We start from the raw sequence: 18,000 nt of genomic DNA, 5'->3' as shown, positions 1-18,000 counted from the left end.
TACGTGCGGAGGTATGAAGATTTTGTTGTAAGCTTCAAAAGCTCTCTCTCTCTCTCTGAGTCTGCGAGCACGCTCAAAGTTACACAGGGCAATGGGGCACAAGGATACAAGGATTCTTGTTCTTTTTAAAACCTGTCCCTAGCTAGCATATTGCCGCGACAGGTTGGCCACGTTCAAGTAGCCGCCGCAATCATCATGGCAAGAGCACCAGCAAGACCCGGCTGGCATGCGTCACGCGTTGGTGCGCTCCAACAACGAGGAAGAGGAAGTTAGTCGACTCTGTGCCTTTCGGCTGCTTGGACTCGACGACCATAGTCATTAGACTTGTGGGCACAAGTTCGCCCTAATAAAGTTGCTTGTTTTTTGGCCTATCTGCCTCAGCATCGCTACATTTCTGGTGGAGGTGCTGGGTATGAATCGAAGCCCCGCGAGCTCAAGACAGCGTAGCCCCGACGACCAGCGTATCAACCCCGTGGAAGTGACTCCTGTACACCAGAGGGCAAGTCGCCGTCTTCGAGGTGACTCACCTGAGTTCGGTCCTCTTCACTCCACACCAAGGGGAATTCAAACTATGGATGCCACCACTATGACTACCCAGGTAACACCGGCACAAGTGTTCATAAGCCAACCGCACCAGCCGCCAGTATTCCACGGCGACTCGTACGAGGATGTTGAAGATTGGCTGGACCTGTTCGAGAGAGTGGCGCGCTTGAATGGTTGGGACGAAAGAGAGAAGCTCCGTCGCGTATACTTCGCCCTGGACGACTTCGCAAAGACATGGTTTGAGAACCATGAAACCTCGTTGTCTACCTGGGAGGTATTTCGACGACAAGCAGTGGCTACGTTCGCGAACGTAGACCGAAAGGAAAAAGCGGAAGCTGCTCTTCAATCCAGGAACCAGCTCACAAACGAGACTGCTGCCATGTACATCGAGGACATGGTCCGTCTCTTCAAGCGTGCGGATCACAACATGGCTGAAGATAAGAAGGTGCGCCATCTAATGCGCGGAGTGAAGCAAGAGCTGTTCGCCGTTCTCGTCCGCAACCCTCCAAGCACTGTTGCTGAGTTTTATTCGGAAGCGACGGCCATCGAAAAAACACTAGAACAGCGCGCTCGGCAGTACAACCGGAATGTTAACTGCGCATCTGCACAGCTATTCTCTGGAGGCGTGCGAAACGACGTTGAAGCCCTGCGAGAGCTCATTAGATCAGTTATTCGGGAAGAACTGAGCAGACTGCAAATGCCCCAGACTTCAACTGCACTATCTGTTACAGACGTTGTTCGTGACGAACTGAGGCAGGTCATACGAGAACCAGAGCGTGAGCTGCAGCCAGTTCGACCTATCCGAACGTACTCTGAAGTTCTCCGACAACCAACGGTACACAGCAATGCAGCAGTTGCGATGGCGACGACTCCTCTCCCATCTACAGCACGCAGCGTACCTCGTCCACGGGAACCAACGGCTACCTATCTGCCCCCAGGAGCACGTAGCACGCATCGCTATGCGGAGCCTAGGCCCAGAAAAAGTGACGTCTGGCGTGATCACGAGCACAGGCCTCTTTGTTTCCATTGTGGCGAAGCGGGTCATTTGTACAGATTCTGCCCTTACCGACAGGCTGGATTAAGAGGCTTCCCGTCGTATGCACCGTGCCCCCGAAACGGCGAACGACCAGCGGAGATTGAGGAGTACTTGTCTACGCGCCAGAACTCGCCACCTCTACGCCAACGTCGGTCACGGTCACCATCGCCTATGCGCTACCGGTCATCCAGCCCACGTGCACCTTCAAGGCAGCCTGGTCATCGCTCTCCAAGTCCACTCCCGGAAAACTGAAGCAAGCGACCTGTGGAGGTGAGGCCGCTGATAACATCAATTACGAAGATCCTCCAATATGGCTTGAGGGCGACGACGGTGTATTTCCGGTAAATGGGTGCAACCACGAAAGCGTTACTTCAGATTTGCGGTTGAGAATAGAAGGATGGGAGCTGAATGCCTTAGTCGACACCGGTGCTGATTATTCAGTGATAAGTCACAAGATGGTGAAGAAGCTGAACAAAGTTGTGACACAGTGGAGTGGATCGCAGATACGCACGGCAGGTGGTCACATTATTACGCCCCTTGGCAGATGCACCGCAAGACTTGAAATACGGGGCTTTATTTACGTTGCCGATTTCATTGTGCTACCAGAATGTTCAAGAGACCTCATTATAGGAATGGATTTTTTGCGAGCTAATGGCGCCGTAATTAACCTGCGTAGGTCCAGCGTGTCGTTTTCGACTGAACGAGCTATACCTGTAGAGGAATCTGAGGGACGCCTAACTGCTCTACGCGTTGTTCATGATGACGTAACTGTGCCACCACGCTGCAGCATAATGGTGCTCGTAGAGAATGACGCATCTTACAACCGCGAAGGCATAGCGGATACAAATGTAGGGCTGTTTTTGAAAAAAGGTGTCTGCGTAGCGCGGGGGTCTTGTTCACTTGACGAATGGCCGTGCAGATGTCCTACTTACGAATTTCTCCAATGAACTTCAACACATCGCTCAAGGCACGGCTATTGCCTATTTACACGACTTCTGTATGGCGACAGAACTATGCAGCTTAACCACGTCAACCACTCGACCAGTGGCCTGCAACATCGACACATCCGTGACCGTCAACCAGAGCGTTCCGGACTGTCAAAAGAAACAGATTTACGCCTTAGTAAAAGAATTCTCTGATTGCTTTTCAATTGCCTCGAAGGTCCAGCGCACGTCAATTACGAAACACAGAATTATAACGCAAGACGACACGAGGCCTATATGCCAGCATCCATATCGAGTGTCACAGAAAGAACGGGAAATCATTAAAAAGCAAGTGGAGGAAATGCTTTCGGATGATGTCATCCAGCCTTCAAATAGTCCATGGGCGTCCCCCGTAGTGCTCGTCAAGAAAAAAGACAACACGCTTAGATTCTGTGTCGACTACCGAAAACTCAACAGTGTAACTAAACGAGATGTATACCCCTTGCCACGTATTGACGATACACTAGATCGGCTGCGATCCGCAAAGTTTTTCTCCTCCTTGGATCTGAAAAGCGGATATTGGCAAATAGAGGTAGACGAGCGGGACCGTGAAAAAACAGCATTCGTAACACCAGATGGCCTCTACGAATTCAAAGCGCTTCCATTCGGCCTCTGTTTCGCGCCAGCGACGTTCCAGCGAATGATGGACACTGTCCTCGCCGGATTGAAATGGCAGTCATGCCTGGTGTATTTGGATGACGTGGTGGTATTCTCTGAAATGTAGCGATGCTGAGGCAGATAGGCCAAAAAACAAGCAACTTTATTAGGGCGAACTTGTGCCCACAAGTCTAATGACTATGGTCGTCGAGTCCAAGCAGCCGAAAGGCACAGAGTCGACTAACTTCCTCTTCCTCGTTGTTGGAGCGCACCAACGCGTGACGCATGCCAGCCGGGTCTTGCTGGTGCTCTTGCCATGATGATTGCGGCGGCTACTTGAACGTGGCCAACCTGTCGCGGCATTATAGACTCACACTTCATTAAAACAAAGTTATCCGAAAATTTGTTGTATAGGTTTATTTCTAACACTATATCTATTGCAAAACTATTTTTCATTTACTTCATTATAACCGACATTTTGTTATATCTGGGTTCGTTATATTGAGGTTTGAGTGTAAACGTTACACGTGGCTCATTCGCCCACGCTGCGATGGGCCGTGCCATGGGCATGCTGCAGCCATGGCGACTAGGCAGCTTGTGATGTTCGAATGAGCCAGTGGCCGTGTCTCTTGGGTATGTAATGCAATTGATTTAGGTGCATGGCATCATACGTCGAGAGAAGAATGAGCAACTTCTAGCTGACTTTAAAGCTTAATTGTGAATTCTCTGCCACTTGCCGTGCCATAATGTTTGACTCACGCGCTCACAGGAGCCTTGGCAACCCATCTGCAGAATTTTCTAACCGTGTGCAAAAAACATTGTTGGGCCCCTTTAAAAAAACTCCAGGGGGTGGTGACTAAGCCACAGTTCTACACTATAGTTTGCCTTGTAATCATATAGTAGTGGTCCTGGCACATAAAAACCCTCTAATTTAATGAAACTTTTCTATTCTGACTATGCTGTGTGAAATTCTTTCAGGGCTTCGAAGAAGTTCCACGAGAGCAGCTCTTTCTTCTAGAACACACAGGGCTCGACCCACTAATCTTCTATGCAGACACATCAGATCTTGCGACGAGGTATGTTTGATATTTTTTGTATAGTAGGGATTGTTACGGGCTTCAGTAGGGTTTATTTTGGTGTCCTTTTTTTTTTCCCTGTCTTCAAGAAACTTTGCCCATCGGAACGTTTTTCACAAACGTTTCTCCTCATGCCAAGCCTTTTTCGACCTTGATTTTGCCTTGTCACCCAACTTTTTATACTACTTTTTTGTTTCCATATAATTCTGATTTTTCATGTCCTTGTGACTGCAGTCTACACCCAGTGTGAAGTCCACAGAGACAAATTTGTGGGAAAATTTAGAAATTTTTTTATATTATACAGGAACATATTTTGCGTGAAAATAAGCTTTCATCAATCAGACTCTCAACAGCAACCATTCTTCCACAGGCATTTCATGACCTCACTTATTTTCGATCTAGTGTTATGATTCCAACTTTAAGATCAAATTATAGAACGTTTTGTAAAGTTGATATATACTCAAAATTCAATATAAAGAAATATCAGTTATGACGAAGCAAATGAAAAATAGTCTTGCAATAGATAGTGTTAGGAATCACCTTTATAATGAATTTTCGGCTATAACAAACTTATTTTCTTGCAAGATGCAACTTTGTTGTAATGAGGTTTGAGTGTAATTGCCAAGTTCATTACTTTTATGCATAAGGCTCATGCAGCAGTTGGTATGAATGTACAGCGTTAAAAGTATTTTTTGGTGCTGCTCGAAGAAATTTATCCTGCGGCCTATTTGCAGATGGCGGGAGGCAATGGAAGAGGCGACAAAACTCAGCTGAGACGTAGGTGATCACTGCAAAGAACCGACGGGAACGTAAAAGGAACGACCTCGAGACGGAGCGTGCCTGTTCCAGAGTAGACGAGACTGTTTCGAACATTGTAAAGCCACGTTGCGGGGCGTTCCTTTTTTTTTTCTCCAGCTGTTACTCACCATCAAACGAACCAGATGCGAAAGCCTCGTTATGTTCGGGCGAAAAAGTAAACAAAAATTGGCGAGGCCGAGGCAAGCGCCTTACCCACTAAAGTCATCTCGGCCTCACAAGTTGCAATCTCAACCTGCAAAAAGAAACTCCAGCAAGTTGTCGTGGCTTACCATTGTAACTGCCTTGCCGTCCACGTGAAAAACAAGGCGCACCCACGCTTGATGTGGCCTCCAGAGACACAACTAGTTGCTAGCAGGAAAATCAAACGGTCCTTCTTTCGTACCCATCTTTTTGTGTGTGTATGTATGCGTGTTGAACCCTCAAACGTGCCTCCTGACGTCAGCATGCAAAGGCATCGTGACATCTGCTCTTTTTTTTTTACCTATCTGCCAGTTTTTGACACATCTTTCATTGTCCCTCCCCTTCATAGGTTCCTCGTGCGAGATGTTCGGTCTCGTATCACTGTATCGTGCCATTCCCTTGGGGCCGTGCTTCTTAATTTATTGCTGCCATCACCGCGTGAAAATCGCCAAAAGACTTGTTTGCATTGCCTCGTTAGCTTGTGCAGCCCTCATAATCTCGTTTGTTCCTCGTATAGACGTCTATACATTTACTTCAACTTACTCGCAGTGTGCACTGATCGTTTGTGCAGTTGCGAGGAGCTGCACTGTTAGTCTATTTTTACGTAGATTGTTGATCATTTGTAGATGCGACGTTTCAGTTTTAGCTGATTTTAGCAAAACCTCTAGTTTTTTTTATTACCAACCATCGGCGGTCCTGTCAAACCGATCGGTGTCTACTTACAGGTTGATTACATGCCGAAATGTGTATCCAGAAGAAACAGTTCAAGAAAATGTCCGCGCTTCGCTTCCAGCCTGTTGTTATGATGAAGCTTTGTTCGGATGCTGCATTGTTCAATGGATACGTCAATTCATTGGGTGCATTCGCCTGTTTTACAGCCATTTCGAGGTCAGCTGCATGCAAAGCAGCTAAAATCGCATGCAAAGCTGATTGCTTTGCGTGCAGTTTTTTTTTTTTTTTGCGTAATGACTTGAGAATTGCGCTCCACTTCTCGGTGTTGCTGAACCGCCTCGCAGACAGTTAGAAAGGTGGAGGTGTTTTATAGATAGTTGCTTTTCCGAATAGCTCTGCACCACTCCATGCCTTTTTTGCATTGGGTGAGCTAAAGAGACTACACCGACAGAGTTGTGATTACCACCGTGCCTTTTTTTTATACATATATAACTTAACTGGATACTGCACGAATCCAAGTTGTTAGTTTGGGCTGTGTGCAATGTCGAAACGAGGAAGGCAGTTGTTAATTTTTTTTTTCAACCAGTTTGAATGTTCAATCTTTTGATAGTATATAATATATACATATATATATATATTTGCTTTGTAAATAAAACCGTTGCCAATGAATGTGTTCTGTTATCACTTTATTGCAAGCATCAACATGAATGTTAATTCGTAATCCTGCATTCAATGCACTGGTTACCAGAGATGGGCTTAAAAAAAAAAAACAAGAAATATAATCTACAATGGAATGACTGTGTTATTTAAATGGCTTTTTTAAATGTTAAATGTCGTGTTTCTAATAAGCAGCTCTATTTTCCACTGGGCACGTGTGGCCATGTGTGAATATCTTTCGTGAATAATTTTTAAAGTACTGATTTCTAGGAACATAACTTATCCTTGTTAATCAAACGTCGCAGTACACTGAGAATTGTAAGCGTTTATTATGTAACAATTCTGTTAATAATCTGTCATTTTAATTAAGTAACCCATTCACAACAGCGTGACTGCAGAAAAAAAAAAGAAAATACTTTTTTTTTTTTTTTGAGATTGAATCTCGCTCACATCTCAAGGTCAAAAGCAGCCAGGTAAACTTGCCCAAACAGCGGGGCCCGGAGTTCAGCCGCCAAAAGGTAAGGCCGATTTCAAAAATACCATGCTTGTAATATAACTTGGATATATGCGGGACTCAAAGCACCATTCTACAAGCGCAGGAGTGTGACGCTCGACCCAGCTCGCAATTTAGAAGACCAACGACTCGGGGAAGCCACTAGATATCGACGACGAAACCCTACCCGCCATTTGCTGTGCGCTTCTGTGTGGCAGTCGATGCGAGTTGGTTTCGGATAGCGGTACGTTGCTCGTTTACTTCCGTCTCGAGGCTCTTCTAAACGCCTGCCACGCAGTGAGAGGATAAGGCGAGCTCCTGCAAGACTCGTGCGAGCCACGCCAAAAAAAAAAAAAAAATGCGAGCGAAATAGTTTAAACGAAACGCGGAACGTATGGGAACAAAGAAATCACGTGAGGTGTTTGTTTACATGCGTCAGCTGATCGCAAAGCTACGGGCAACACTGGGCGAGGCGATGGGCGGGGCCACGTACTTCCTCCCACAGGAGAGAGCAACCTCCTCGCAAAACCTCATCGTCGTTTTAACGAAGCGTTTCTTCTAAAAATCGACGCTAATGTCGCCGAGTTGGCAGTGTCTCGAGAGATTCCGTTGCGGGGAGTAGATAAATCGGGCACGTCACATGCGTCAGTGTGTGACGCCCGAAGCTTGAAGCCATGCACGAAGCGCTGCTTCGTGTTTAGGTTTAGCTCTCTCTCTCTCCCCCTAATAAAAAAAAGTCACGTGACGTACACGTCACGTGTGGTGTTGCAGCCCATGACCTACTACACTCCTGACCTGCCCAGAGAGCACCTCTTCCAGCGCCCACGTTCTAGTTCATACCTTCTGCCGCTAGGGCCGTCACCTACGAGCGGCGTGGCGCTAGGCAGCACCTGTTCGCTGACGTCACCTTCACTCTTTGTAGTCAAATTTTAACCAACAAAGCACTCGTAGTGCGAATTTATGATCCACAATTTAGAAATATCCAGAAATAATAATACTAAAAGACATTCAGAATTTTTTTTGCAATAAAATGCACGCGACAACGCATAGGCTGTCCAAAATCATGTAAATCCACGGGTTTCCACGTTTGTCAACCAGTGTGCTATAAATTCTTAAGCGCACTGAACAGCTTACTTGACCAGCAATGTATGGGAAGAAATAGTCACATATATGCCGACAGTTCACCACAGAAAGCAGGCATTCTTATACCAGCGCCTACAAAACAACCGTAAAGAAGCAGACGAACAGGTTATAGGTAGCGCCACCTACGGCGAGCGATTGAACGAGAGCGGGGACACGCGCTCCCATAGGAACCCCGCTATCTGAACAGGTCAGGAGTGTAGTAGGTCATGTTGCAGCCATGGTGCAGCAGAGCAGTCGCAGCCAGCCAGTTCGCCATTGTGAGCCGAAGCATTAAGCAGCAGCATTCGGAGGTAACCGCGCGAAGTCCGCAGGAGCGGTTTTTCTTGCGCAGCTTCCTGGCCGTGAGGTAAGACAAGACGATGTCTTCTCCAAGCGCTGGGAAGAGGCGTATGGATACCGACGTCATTAAACTGTATCCTTTTACTCGCTCCGTGAAACGACGAATGGGAGAAAAAAATATCCCCCCACCAGCGCACTTCACACACCCCGAAGCGTTTGGTTCGCTTTGCTTGGTCGCTCTGCTGATCTGGGTGCATGGGTAGGGGCACGAGAAAAGCCCGAATGTGCGCGTTTGGGACCTCAGTGCGTGACTTGTTATGGGAATCGACGCTGCGCGCAAGCACCTGGCGATGCTGGGGTGGCGACTGCACCTTCGGTACATGCCCTTAGGTAAGTCTTGCGACCCACCGTATTGTTGCTTCGCTAGGCATGTTCTCTCTTCAGCTGGCTCTAATCAGGTTTGAGGACCCGCTGGCGTGATAGGTACCCTTTGTTTGTTGCTGCCTGAAATGCCCCCGCGACTGTACGCTGCAGTGCTTTCGTGAATTGATGCGTGTTGAACGTACTTTTCGAAGAGATCCAACCGAGAAAAGTTATTCCGTGACCTCCAGGTGATTTGGGCAACCCTTTCGACGCTTCCACGCGGGGCCTTGTTTCTATGCGCCCGCTTAGGCCCTTGTTCGCACGGGTGTCTGCAGTTGTGTGTGTGTGTTTCGTTTGCGGACTTCCTCGGAGGGGGCAAGGCTACTCGACAACTGGCCTTTTTTTTTTTTTTTTTTACGACTGTGCACAAAACGGCAACATCTGGACGCGTGGACTCGCTTATTTAGTCAACGTTTCCCGTTACGTCGTGACGAGCACAGAGGGTAATAAGTGACGAGAAATCGACGCATCTATGAAAGCAAACAAACAACAAAGTTTCGATCTTTCGCCGTCCCTACCGATCAGCTGCTACGACTAAGCGCACCGTTGTAGGAGCGCATTTCTGACCTCCTTTTTTTCTAAGGGCTCTTCTTTCACTACTTGTAGGTTGCTTTAGCCTCCTGCGTTGCTTGCGACACCCCTCTTTCATTTTTTTTTTTGTGTGTGTGTGTGTTCCCGAAACCGCGTTACTGAGGCAGTTATTATTTTTACCTTGGTCATGGCATCCATACGGACGCGTCAGTTGTAGCAGCTGTCCGTCAGGTCTCGCACTTACTTGAATTGCGTCACATTCTAATGTCTTTCCACGGCGCCTCGAATGTGCGGATGTACTTCCGTATACCCGAACGCGTTAAAGCTCACTGACCGCAATCCGGCTGGTTATCGGTGATTTGCTAATAACCGAGCTTTCCTGAAGCGAACTTGTGCGCAACGTTAACCACGCGTTGGTGTAGGTTTCGCCTTTCCCACTTGAATTCACTCTTGTCTTTTCCCTCCGCTGCCCGGTCTACTGTGGTTCGTGCGAAAAAGATGTGCTGGTTAATCCACTACCTGATCTTATGCGCAACGTTGACTACGCGTTGGCGTAGGTTTCGCTTATCGCACTTGGACTCACTTATTCGTTTGTCTCCTTCGTAATCCACTGGGCTGTGGTTTAACTTGAAAAGGAGATCACTCTCTCTCTTCTTAGTATATACATCTTGTCTCGTATTACCAGTTTTTAATGTCGAGAAAAGAAATTCGCCGAGAATGCAGCGAATTCCTTGGACGTTTACTTGGAATCTCGCTTTGTGAAAGTAAAAGAAACTGCTTTCGACGGCCAACTTTTTTTTTTTTTAACTTTCACATGCTCATAAGCGATTGAGTCACATTCGTTTCTAGCCATATGTTGTTTGTTCCTAATGTCCTTGCCCGTAGGGAAATGACAAAAAAAATAATACTAATCGTGCGGCTGCTGCTAGCTACCCGAACGACAGCGTAGGCGTACAGCGAGTCTTGTAAATGCATTCGGCGATGAGATGCGTAAAAAATGCTAAAGAAAAGAAAACCCAAGAAGTGTCGTTCACAGCTGGCTGTGCACCAAGATTGCGGGCGCCTTCGCGTTTTGCGTCGTGGCGCCTCTTCCGCAATGAGCATGGCCACCTACCTATACGGCTTCACAGGCACGTGGTTTGGCCCCCGTCCTAGCCTTAGTTCAGGACCGTCAAACTGCTATAGCAGTGGATACAGTAGAGTACTGCAAAGTTGAAACTACCTTCTCACAGGAACATTGGTGTGCACTTGTTACAAATCCATTTTGTTTTAAACTTCGCAACAATGTACTTCAGGTGAAAAGTATGCTATTCCAACTAGGCCTCTACACAAGTCTCTGAGGGAATGACATGAAGAGGACTTCAAAAACACACATAATGTATCGACAGAATAAAATTCGAAGAGTGTATTACAGCAACGAAAACACACACTGCATTCGTTGTGCAATTCTGATTGTGCCGGAACGAAGTCGCTGTGAAATGTGTTTTGCTTTAGCGTCCAGCACGTCAAACCTTCCTTTCGAAGCTCCTAGCCCAGTTCCCGAGTATCTTTTATATTGGTAGCTTTTACTTCTTTGTTTGAAATCAAAGCACTTACAGTCCATATCTGAAGGTTTTACACATTCGTTCGTAGCATCTTGTGGGCCCGCTAGGTTTTCTTTACTTTCCACTGTCTGTGCAGTCCGGCAGATATTGTAATTCTGTATCTGGAGGTGAACTCTTATCTTTGCTTCTTGTCGTCCGGTAAATAACCACACTTGAAGGTGCCCGCTACGCCGTAGAACATGGCTTCTATTGCAAGTACTGCTGAATAATTTTTTAAAATTTTTGGCTTTTAGTCTTACAAAGTTCTGTATGCCTTGTAATATGAGAAAGCCTTTTTGGCTGTGTAAAATCTACTGCCATTAATTCTTTTTTTCTGCTTAGCAAGTGACCACTTACCACCTCACCAACATACCAGAAATCACTTCCCAAACGTTGTGAATTGCACCGTTGCTCGGAACTTGTGTAAACGCTTTGCAGATAAGATTTGTTGCATAGTGTGCAAGGTTTGTGTAGGCAACATGGCTTCTACACGACACACTGAGAGGATGCCAGCTCTGAACGACCATTTATTGTACTCTCAAAACTCTCGAATGTCAGTCTAATTGAGTAACTGACAGTCGCTTTTTATGCTAGATGCCCGAGACGGGTGCAAGCAAGTGCATTGCCTTTCTCCACTTTTCCACCACCATACAGGACATCAGCTGCATTGTTCCGAGGAGCTTAACTTCATTTCTTTCAGCACTTTTGTACACCGTTCTATGCCAAAAGTGGAGCGCACTCATTGAATAATGCTTGTATGTACAGAACAGCTCTCGATATGGTCTTGCTCTTGCAACTGTTTCCGGTATACGGGGAACATTCATGGCCCAACTGGGTGAGGCCTGCACTCTAGTTCTGTACTGAAAATACAATACTAACTATTCTACCTAACCACTTTGTTTACTTTCACGGCTGTTGGCAGTTCATTGTTCAAGATTTTTGTTTTTTTGGCTTGGCTTGGCTTCTTTGCATTTCCACCTCTGTATGCTTTCACATTCGAGCTAAATGCTAGGATGAAGGCACACAGTGGCTTTATCACTCCTGCTCCTGTAGCTTGGAGTTTGTGTTGAGTGATAGAGGCTTTCTGGTCTCGCTGATAAATAGTCATTATTATAAATGTCATAAGGTGATTCCAGGCCGCTTCTCAACTAGCTTCTACACATTTGAATCTTACAAAAGGTTACAGTTACTCCTATGCAAATTTTGCAGGTATCGGCAACATAGTTATTTCTCCCTGATGTGCAAGAGCAATTATATTGAAATGCCTGCTTTTCAATGAGTACGCCGACACCTCAGCGACAGTGTATAGTCCTTTAAATGGCAGGGAAAAATGCCCCCTGGACAAACAACTAAGCACATATGTTATATGATTGCAAGTGCTTGCACAGCTGCACCGATGAACTGTCAAGTTTAGCAGTCATGACAGTGTAATGATGTTGGCACGTCTCTTGTACTTCTTAAAGCTCACCGATTTTCATAGTGTGAGTATCATTGAAGCTTTTTTGTCACAAAACACCTTCATCGTACCAAATATTTGTTATTTGCTTATTTATACACTCGGATTGATACTTATGGTCATTGTACCAAACTGTGGCTGTACTTAAGCGAAGACTGCTTTTCAATGTACATTTCGATAGTCGGGGATGTTTCCACTCTCTTGAAGATGGTTGCACTCTTTCGGATGCATTTTTGTCTCGCGAAGGAAGCGTCTTGCTTGTTTGTGCTTTCCTTCTCGAAAACTTCTCGATATTTCGTAACAATAGTGCTTTGTTATGCCATTCCCTGCCTGTAACTATCGGTTGCATGGTGCTGAAATAAGGAAGGTCACACAGGATGAGTGATTATTGTTGTATGGGAATAATTACACCTCAGGTTGTATATTTTTGTGTATGTCCCTTTAGGCTGTTCACAGAACTACTTTTGGGGGTGTATTTTTGGGGACATCTTAAAGAGTGTACACTAACACACACCCTAAAGGGTGTGTATGCACAAACTGTGCAGCCATCTTTAGAGGGATTGCGTGTTTTCACTTTTTGTGCTTTTAATGGCTAACAGTATAAAAAGTGCAGTACAGACACAGTTCCTTGACCCAAAGGCCAGCATTGAAAGCAAGCACGAAGTCACCATTCTTGGAGGCCTGAATGAATTTTGTGTCAAGTTCTATGGCCCGAAAGCAAGTGAGTTAAATGCGCATTCCGAGATACGTTTCACCGTAGTGCCTTGACTTTTGCGAGTGATGCAAAGCTGCCAGCTATCGTAGTGCGTGTTCTGTTCATTGGTGTACTTGTAGTGAAGCTGTTGGTTGTATATAACGTGCTTATTTTTTTTTTTTCATAAAAAATTTACATCAAGCAGTTCGTATTTGGAATGTAATACACTTCTATAACACCTATTACTCTTCTGTTGCTTCAATCATAACTGGATCTTCCCATGTTCTAATTAACTGCTGAACCTTTTAAGAAGTTGCAGAAGGTAAGGAACATTGTAGTCGCATCAATTATTTGATGAAGGAACGAAGTGTAACCTTGAGGGCTCGCTTTTTTTAAGACACAATGAGAACGAACAGACAATAATGCCAAAAAAAGTATAGAGGTTGATATTAGAAGTAATTGTTGTATAAGATGACTAATACGCCCATTCTCAGAATCCTCTTTTGCTCTGATGAAGTTTGATGAAATTACTCTATTATTTTAGTATGACGACTATCCTCTGTGTACATTGCTGCTCATTCAAATGAATTGAAAAGTATGGAATAAAATATAATTGAGGGAAAGGGGGTGGGAGAGTCTGGACACGGTGCCTTTCCAAACAGAGCTTTGGAGGCTCAGTTAACCAAATGTTAGTCATCTACGTATGACGCATAGAGTTACACTTACTTCCATGCCACACAAAATATGCCATGCAATGTTGTATATTTATCAACCACAGAGTTCAAGACTCGAGTGTAAATAAACTGTTTAGATCTTTGACGTACCATACCATTTGCACGTTATGCTGATATGAAAATGTTAAATGTGATGTGCACATAGAGTAGGCTGCCTAAGCAGTGATGCCATGAAAATGGTGTTGAGTGATGCTTGTGAAATGAAAATAACTGCATTAAAGTGCATATCTAGCTTCGTTAAGAGATTTTGTATACACTCAAACCTAATTACAACATACTCTCATGTGCCACGAAAATACTTTGTTCTATCCGAAAATTTGTTATAAACGATTATATCTATCGCTATCACTGGCAAAGCTATAGGTCACTTACTTCGTTATCACCGAATGTAGTAATCCAAATTTTCTGCATCAAGGTTTGAGTGTATCCTCTTGGCACAGATATCCAAAATTAATTTCAGGGAATTGGCCTAAATGAGGCACATTGGTGGTATATACTGCATGGATAAACCAGAGAACTCATTGAATGTAGTGAGTGATTTGTTCCTTGTCTTAGTTGCACCACAAATATTTTATTAAAATGTGCAATTTTGTTGAGGTTGTTATGCATTCATTATGTTGAATATCTAGTGCACATACGTTAAGGTGTGCTCCCGCACATAAAAAAAAGATACTCTGGCTTGGGACAAGAGTATTGAGGGCTTGATTGAGCCAAGGCCACTGCATGACTTCTGTTCATGGTAACCAAGACAAGGGAATCGAAGGTGCTGCATCTGCTATGCTTATTAGTAGTACGAGCACAAAGTTTCTCTTCTCCTCTCTCAAGTGCTTCTGGTTTTCCTAACGTCAGAAAAACTCTTCTGTAACTGGTATGAAATCGATAGCCCGGGTTGAGGTTGAAAGTTTATAGGATATAGGTGATATTGAAACATAAGTTTACTTAGGGTAAGGGTAAATTAATTGTCTGGATAAGTAATGATTATTAATTGAATGGAGTGGATTTAAAGGGGGTGACAGTTTTGTGAGCAGCTTGGATTGTGGCGGCACCTGGTGGAGCTGATCTCAACCACACTCTTCGTTCCTAGTGTCCTCAGAGATCCGCTTCGGCAACACGACAAAACACAAATGTGGCTCAAGGGATACATCAAAGCATGTGAATGCAGACGTGCTGGTGCCACTGCCAGGCTCCTAAGTCAAGAATTGGGGTTGTCTTTGACTTCTGTTATTTCTCAAAGAGTTCGGGCTGTTTGTGAGCTTTCCGACTTTGAAGAGCGTGCGCTGAACCCTTCATTGGCATTGGTTGCCCTGCCTTTGTAGCACCTTACGAGGGAGGCGTCTGGAAAGTTCGAGTTGATTTGCCCGAGAAGTACCCTTTCAAGTCTCCATCGATAGGTGAGTCTAGCATTCTCACTATGTGATATGCTTTGCCTTGAACATCCAGTGCCATTGCTTGGAGTGTCCTTATAGCATTCTTATTACAGCAGGATGAGATGCTAAAACTTTTTTGTGTGTAAAACTCCATTTACCCTGTAGATATTTGCAGAGCTCGTTGGAACAGGAATGAAAGAAAAAAAAAAACGGTGTGGGAAATGCGACATTTCGGTCATGCTGCATTTTTCTGAACAGAGCTTGCAGAACCTCGCCCTGTCAAGTATCATTACGCCTAGCCTCACACTTAAATTCACCCGAGGGAAATCTGTTGCCATTACTCAACCATCGTGGGGACCACCACAGGTCGAGCATGGATTTCTCTCGTTTGACACTGCTTCGTTATAGGTGCATATTGTTATTTTTGTTTTGTGGTTACAATTTGTTCTTTCCTCAAATGTTTCTTTACAGTACTCAGTGTTTCGTGAACCCAGTAGAAGCAGTGTGCTCCTTCAAGGGGCTCTGCAACACCTCTTCAGCACGGTCATAAGAATAAGAAAACACTGCCGCAAGGCTCCTGAGAACACTCGAGCCAAACAATATGCCACAGCGTATGGTCTGGAACTTGCATTTATAATTCTCAAGATATGCTAGAAATTGTTCCCTCTTCTTTCTACAAATGGTGCCGTATACCCAAACTTCAGGCCGTTGGCTTAAGATTTGAGCATTGCGAGCTGGATGGGTACCACGACCACTGCGGGATGCTAACGCATGCCGACGTGTGAGCTCTTAATCACACTGAAAGTTAGCTGTGCGTTTGAAGAAAAAAAAATAGGAAAGAAAAAGTGCTCAAGATCACGATGTGCGTGTGACGTGCCTTCGTCCGCCTATGCCATCCCTCCCTGCTTAGCGTGCTCCTCGGGACAAGAGAAGAAAGCTATTACAGCGTGCAACAAATCTCCGCTTGTGTGTGGCCAATTCTACGAATTTTCGTAGCAGTCAATTCATGAGGTTAATAAACTGCTCTAACGAAGCCGTTTGAAGGTTACTTGGAAAAGTGTGGCAGGGCCCATTTAAGAGGAAATGAGTGCATAAAGGAGTACTGACATGAATCTTAAGTATATTTAGGTTAGTGCTCTAAATAAAAGCACTGATGTTGGGAACCTTAAAAAGAGTAATGTATTGCCTGAAAATGTGTGAAATATATTTTAATACCACTACCTTAGAAAAGCTTTTGGTTTCGATATCGAGGGGGCGGCTTTTCGGTGACGTGTCATGGGGGTGTGATGTCGTGGGGTGACAGCAATTAGCAGCATGTGAGAAGCAGATCTGTCATCTGCTTGCGGTGTGCATAAACAATAATAAAATAATTGTAATTCATTGACCGTGACTGTGACTTCAAGGGTTATCACTGCATGCTGGCTGTGGAATTCACGAACTCAGTCACTGTCTTGACTCCTTGTGATAATCTCCATTACGGTGGGGCTAGCTTGGTGAGGCTAAGTGACAAATGGCACTTCAAAAAAATTGATTTCTTAATTGGTTGTGGTGAAAGTGTGATTTTATGTATTCTTGTGGGTGTACTGATCTCAAACATACAGTTACTTTTATAGTATTTAATGTGTTGTTTATACAATACAAAATATCTCATGTGCCTTTTGGGAAACAAGATTTTTTTTGTTTACTCAAAGAGTTATGAAGTAAATCAGCACATTACAATAATCTTGAATCGGAACCATGCACAGTGCTGCCAGAATGTTTTAAACCCATTTGAGCAAAGGTTATGGTATGCCGAACATGTGTGTGTGAAATCCCAGCTTGAAATCGACTCACTCGCAAATGTTCAGCGTACCATAACTTTTGTTCAAATTGGTTTAGAACATCCATTTTTGCTGCAGTGAACTTGGTTCTGATTTCAGATTATTGTAATATGCTGAATTACATTCTAACTCCTTCAGTAAGAAAAAAAAAAAGTTGCTCCCCAAAAGGTACGTGATATATGTTCAAAACTACATATTAAGTAATCACATTTTTAAGAGCAGTGTGCCCCCTTAAAATCAAAGCAAAACATTTCATACGAGCTGCACAACTGCGGCATGTGGAGGGGTGTTAACACTGCATACCAAAAAAACGTAAAGCTTCTCTCTTGCGATGTCTCAAAAGTGTGTCAGTACTCCTTTAAAGTTGACTGCCATTACTCAGTCAGCACTCGAAATTGCTTCACATTTCATGCCAGCCACCTCTGGCACAGTGAGCTGTAGTAGGAGAATAGCTTTTTATAGAGGTGCTGTATTGAATAGGTGACTACACGAGTGCATGTCGTTGTGTACATAAATGTTTGGCAGCACAAGGTCAGTGTACGAAACACAGATAAAATGCTTGCAGTGACCATTGCTTCAACGAATCTGGTCAGATGGGTGCCTTTTCTCCTCATTGAACATTGTTCGTCAAATATTGTTTTCTCTTGCATGCGCTCTGTACGTTGCTATGTTGTTGGGTTTTCTTGTATGTTGGCAATTATGCATTGTTTTAACTCTGTAACCTCCCCCCCTTGTTTGATGCCCTGTTTAGGGTTCTAAAGGGTAATAAATGATGGTGATGAATACTGGGCTTGTGTGGCCATCATTCACCAAACAAGCATCACTGTGCATTAAATAATTATTTGCACACCCAAAGCTGCCAGTTTATTTTTCAGCCTTGAGTTTGCTTGCAGTTCACTAACACTGAGCTGTAT

General features: G+C 44.6%; 2 protein-coding genes and 1 long non-coding RNA gene across 13 annotated transcripts in view; all 3 read left to right on the top strand.

The window, feature by feature from the left end:
• The window catches only part of LOC119163616 (uncharacterized), a 68,531-nt gene extending 61,956 nt beyond the window's left edge, over positions 1 to 6,575 (top strand). For all 8 annotated transcript variants that reach the window (XM_037415655.2, XM_075873335.1, XM_075873334.1 and 5 more), the window contains 2 exons: positions 4,138 to 4,235; positions 4,970 to 6,575. In XM_037415655.2, coding sequence (XP_037271552.2) covers positions 4,138 to 4,235; positions 4,970 to 5,009 — 138 coding nt within the window. In that variant the 3' untranslated portion in view covers positions 5,010 to 6,575. The remainder of the gene's footprint in view (positions 1 to 4,137; positions 4,236 to 4,969) is intronic.
• Positions 6,576 to 8,417: 1,842 nt separating this feature from the next.
• UbcE2H (ubiquitin conjugating enzyme E2H) overlaps positions 8,418 to 18,000 on the top strand; it is a 55,853-nt gene continuing 46,270 nt past the window's right edge. Inside the window, exons 1-3 of one of the 4 annotated variants that reach the window (XM_037415652.2) lie at positions 8,418 to 8,611; positions 13,116 to 13,192; positions 15,216 to 15,290. In XM_037415652.2, the coding sequence (XP_037271549.1) occupies positions 8,559 to 8,611; positions 13,116 to 13,192; positions 15,216 to 15,290 (205 nt within the window). In that variant the 5' untranslated portion in view covers positions 8,418 to 8,558. Of the gene's footprint in view, positions 8,612 to 8,681; positions 8,869 to 13,084; positions 13,193 to 15,215; positions 15,291 to 18,000 lie in introns of those variants that run through there. The other 3 variants (XM_075873344.1, XM_075873345.1, XM_075873343.1) reach the window with 3 other exon arrangements.
• LOC142771618 (uncharacterized) lies at positions 15,301 to 17,869 on the top strand. Its single transcript, XR_012886023.1, has 2 exons — positions 15,301 to 15,632; positions 15,738 to 17,869. It is a non-coding gene; the product is annotated as an uncharacterized LOC142771618 (long non-coding RNA).

Source organism: Rhipicephalus microplus, chromosome 9 (assembly GCF_043290135.1).
Source record: "Rhipicephalus microplus isolate Deutch F79 chromosome 9, USDA_Rmic, whole genome shotgun sequence".
NCBI lineage: Eukaryota > Metazoa > Arthropoda > Arachnida > Ixodida > Ixodidae > Rhipicephalus > Rhipicephalus microplus.
Note: the sequence above shows the minus strand (reverse complement) of the source record. Positions and strands in the feature narration are given on the sequence as shown.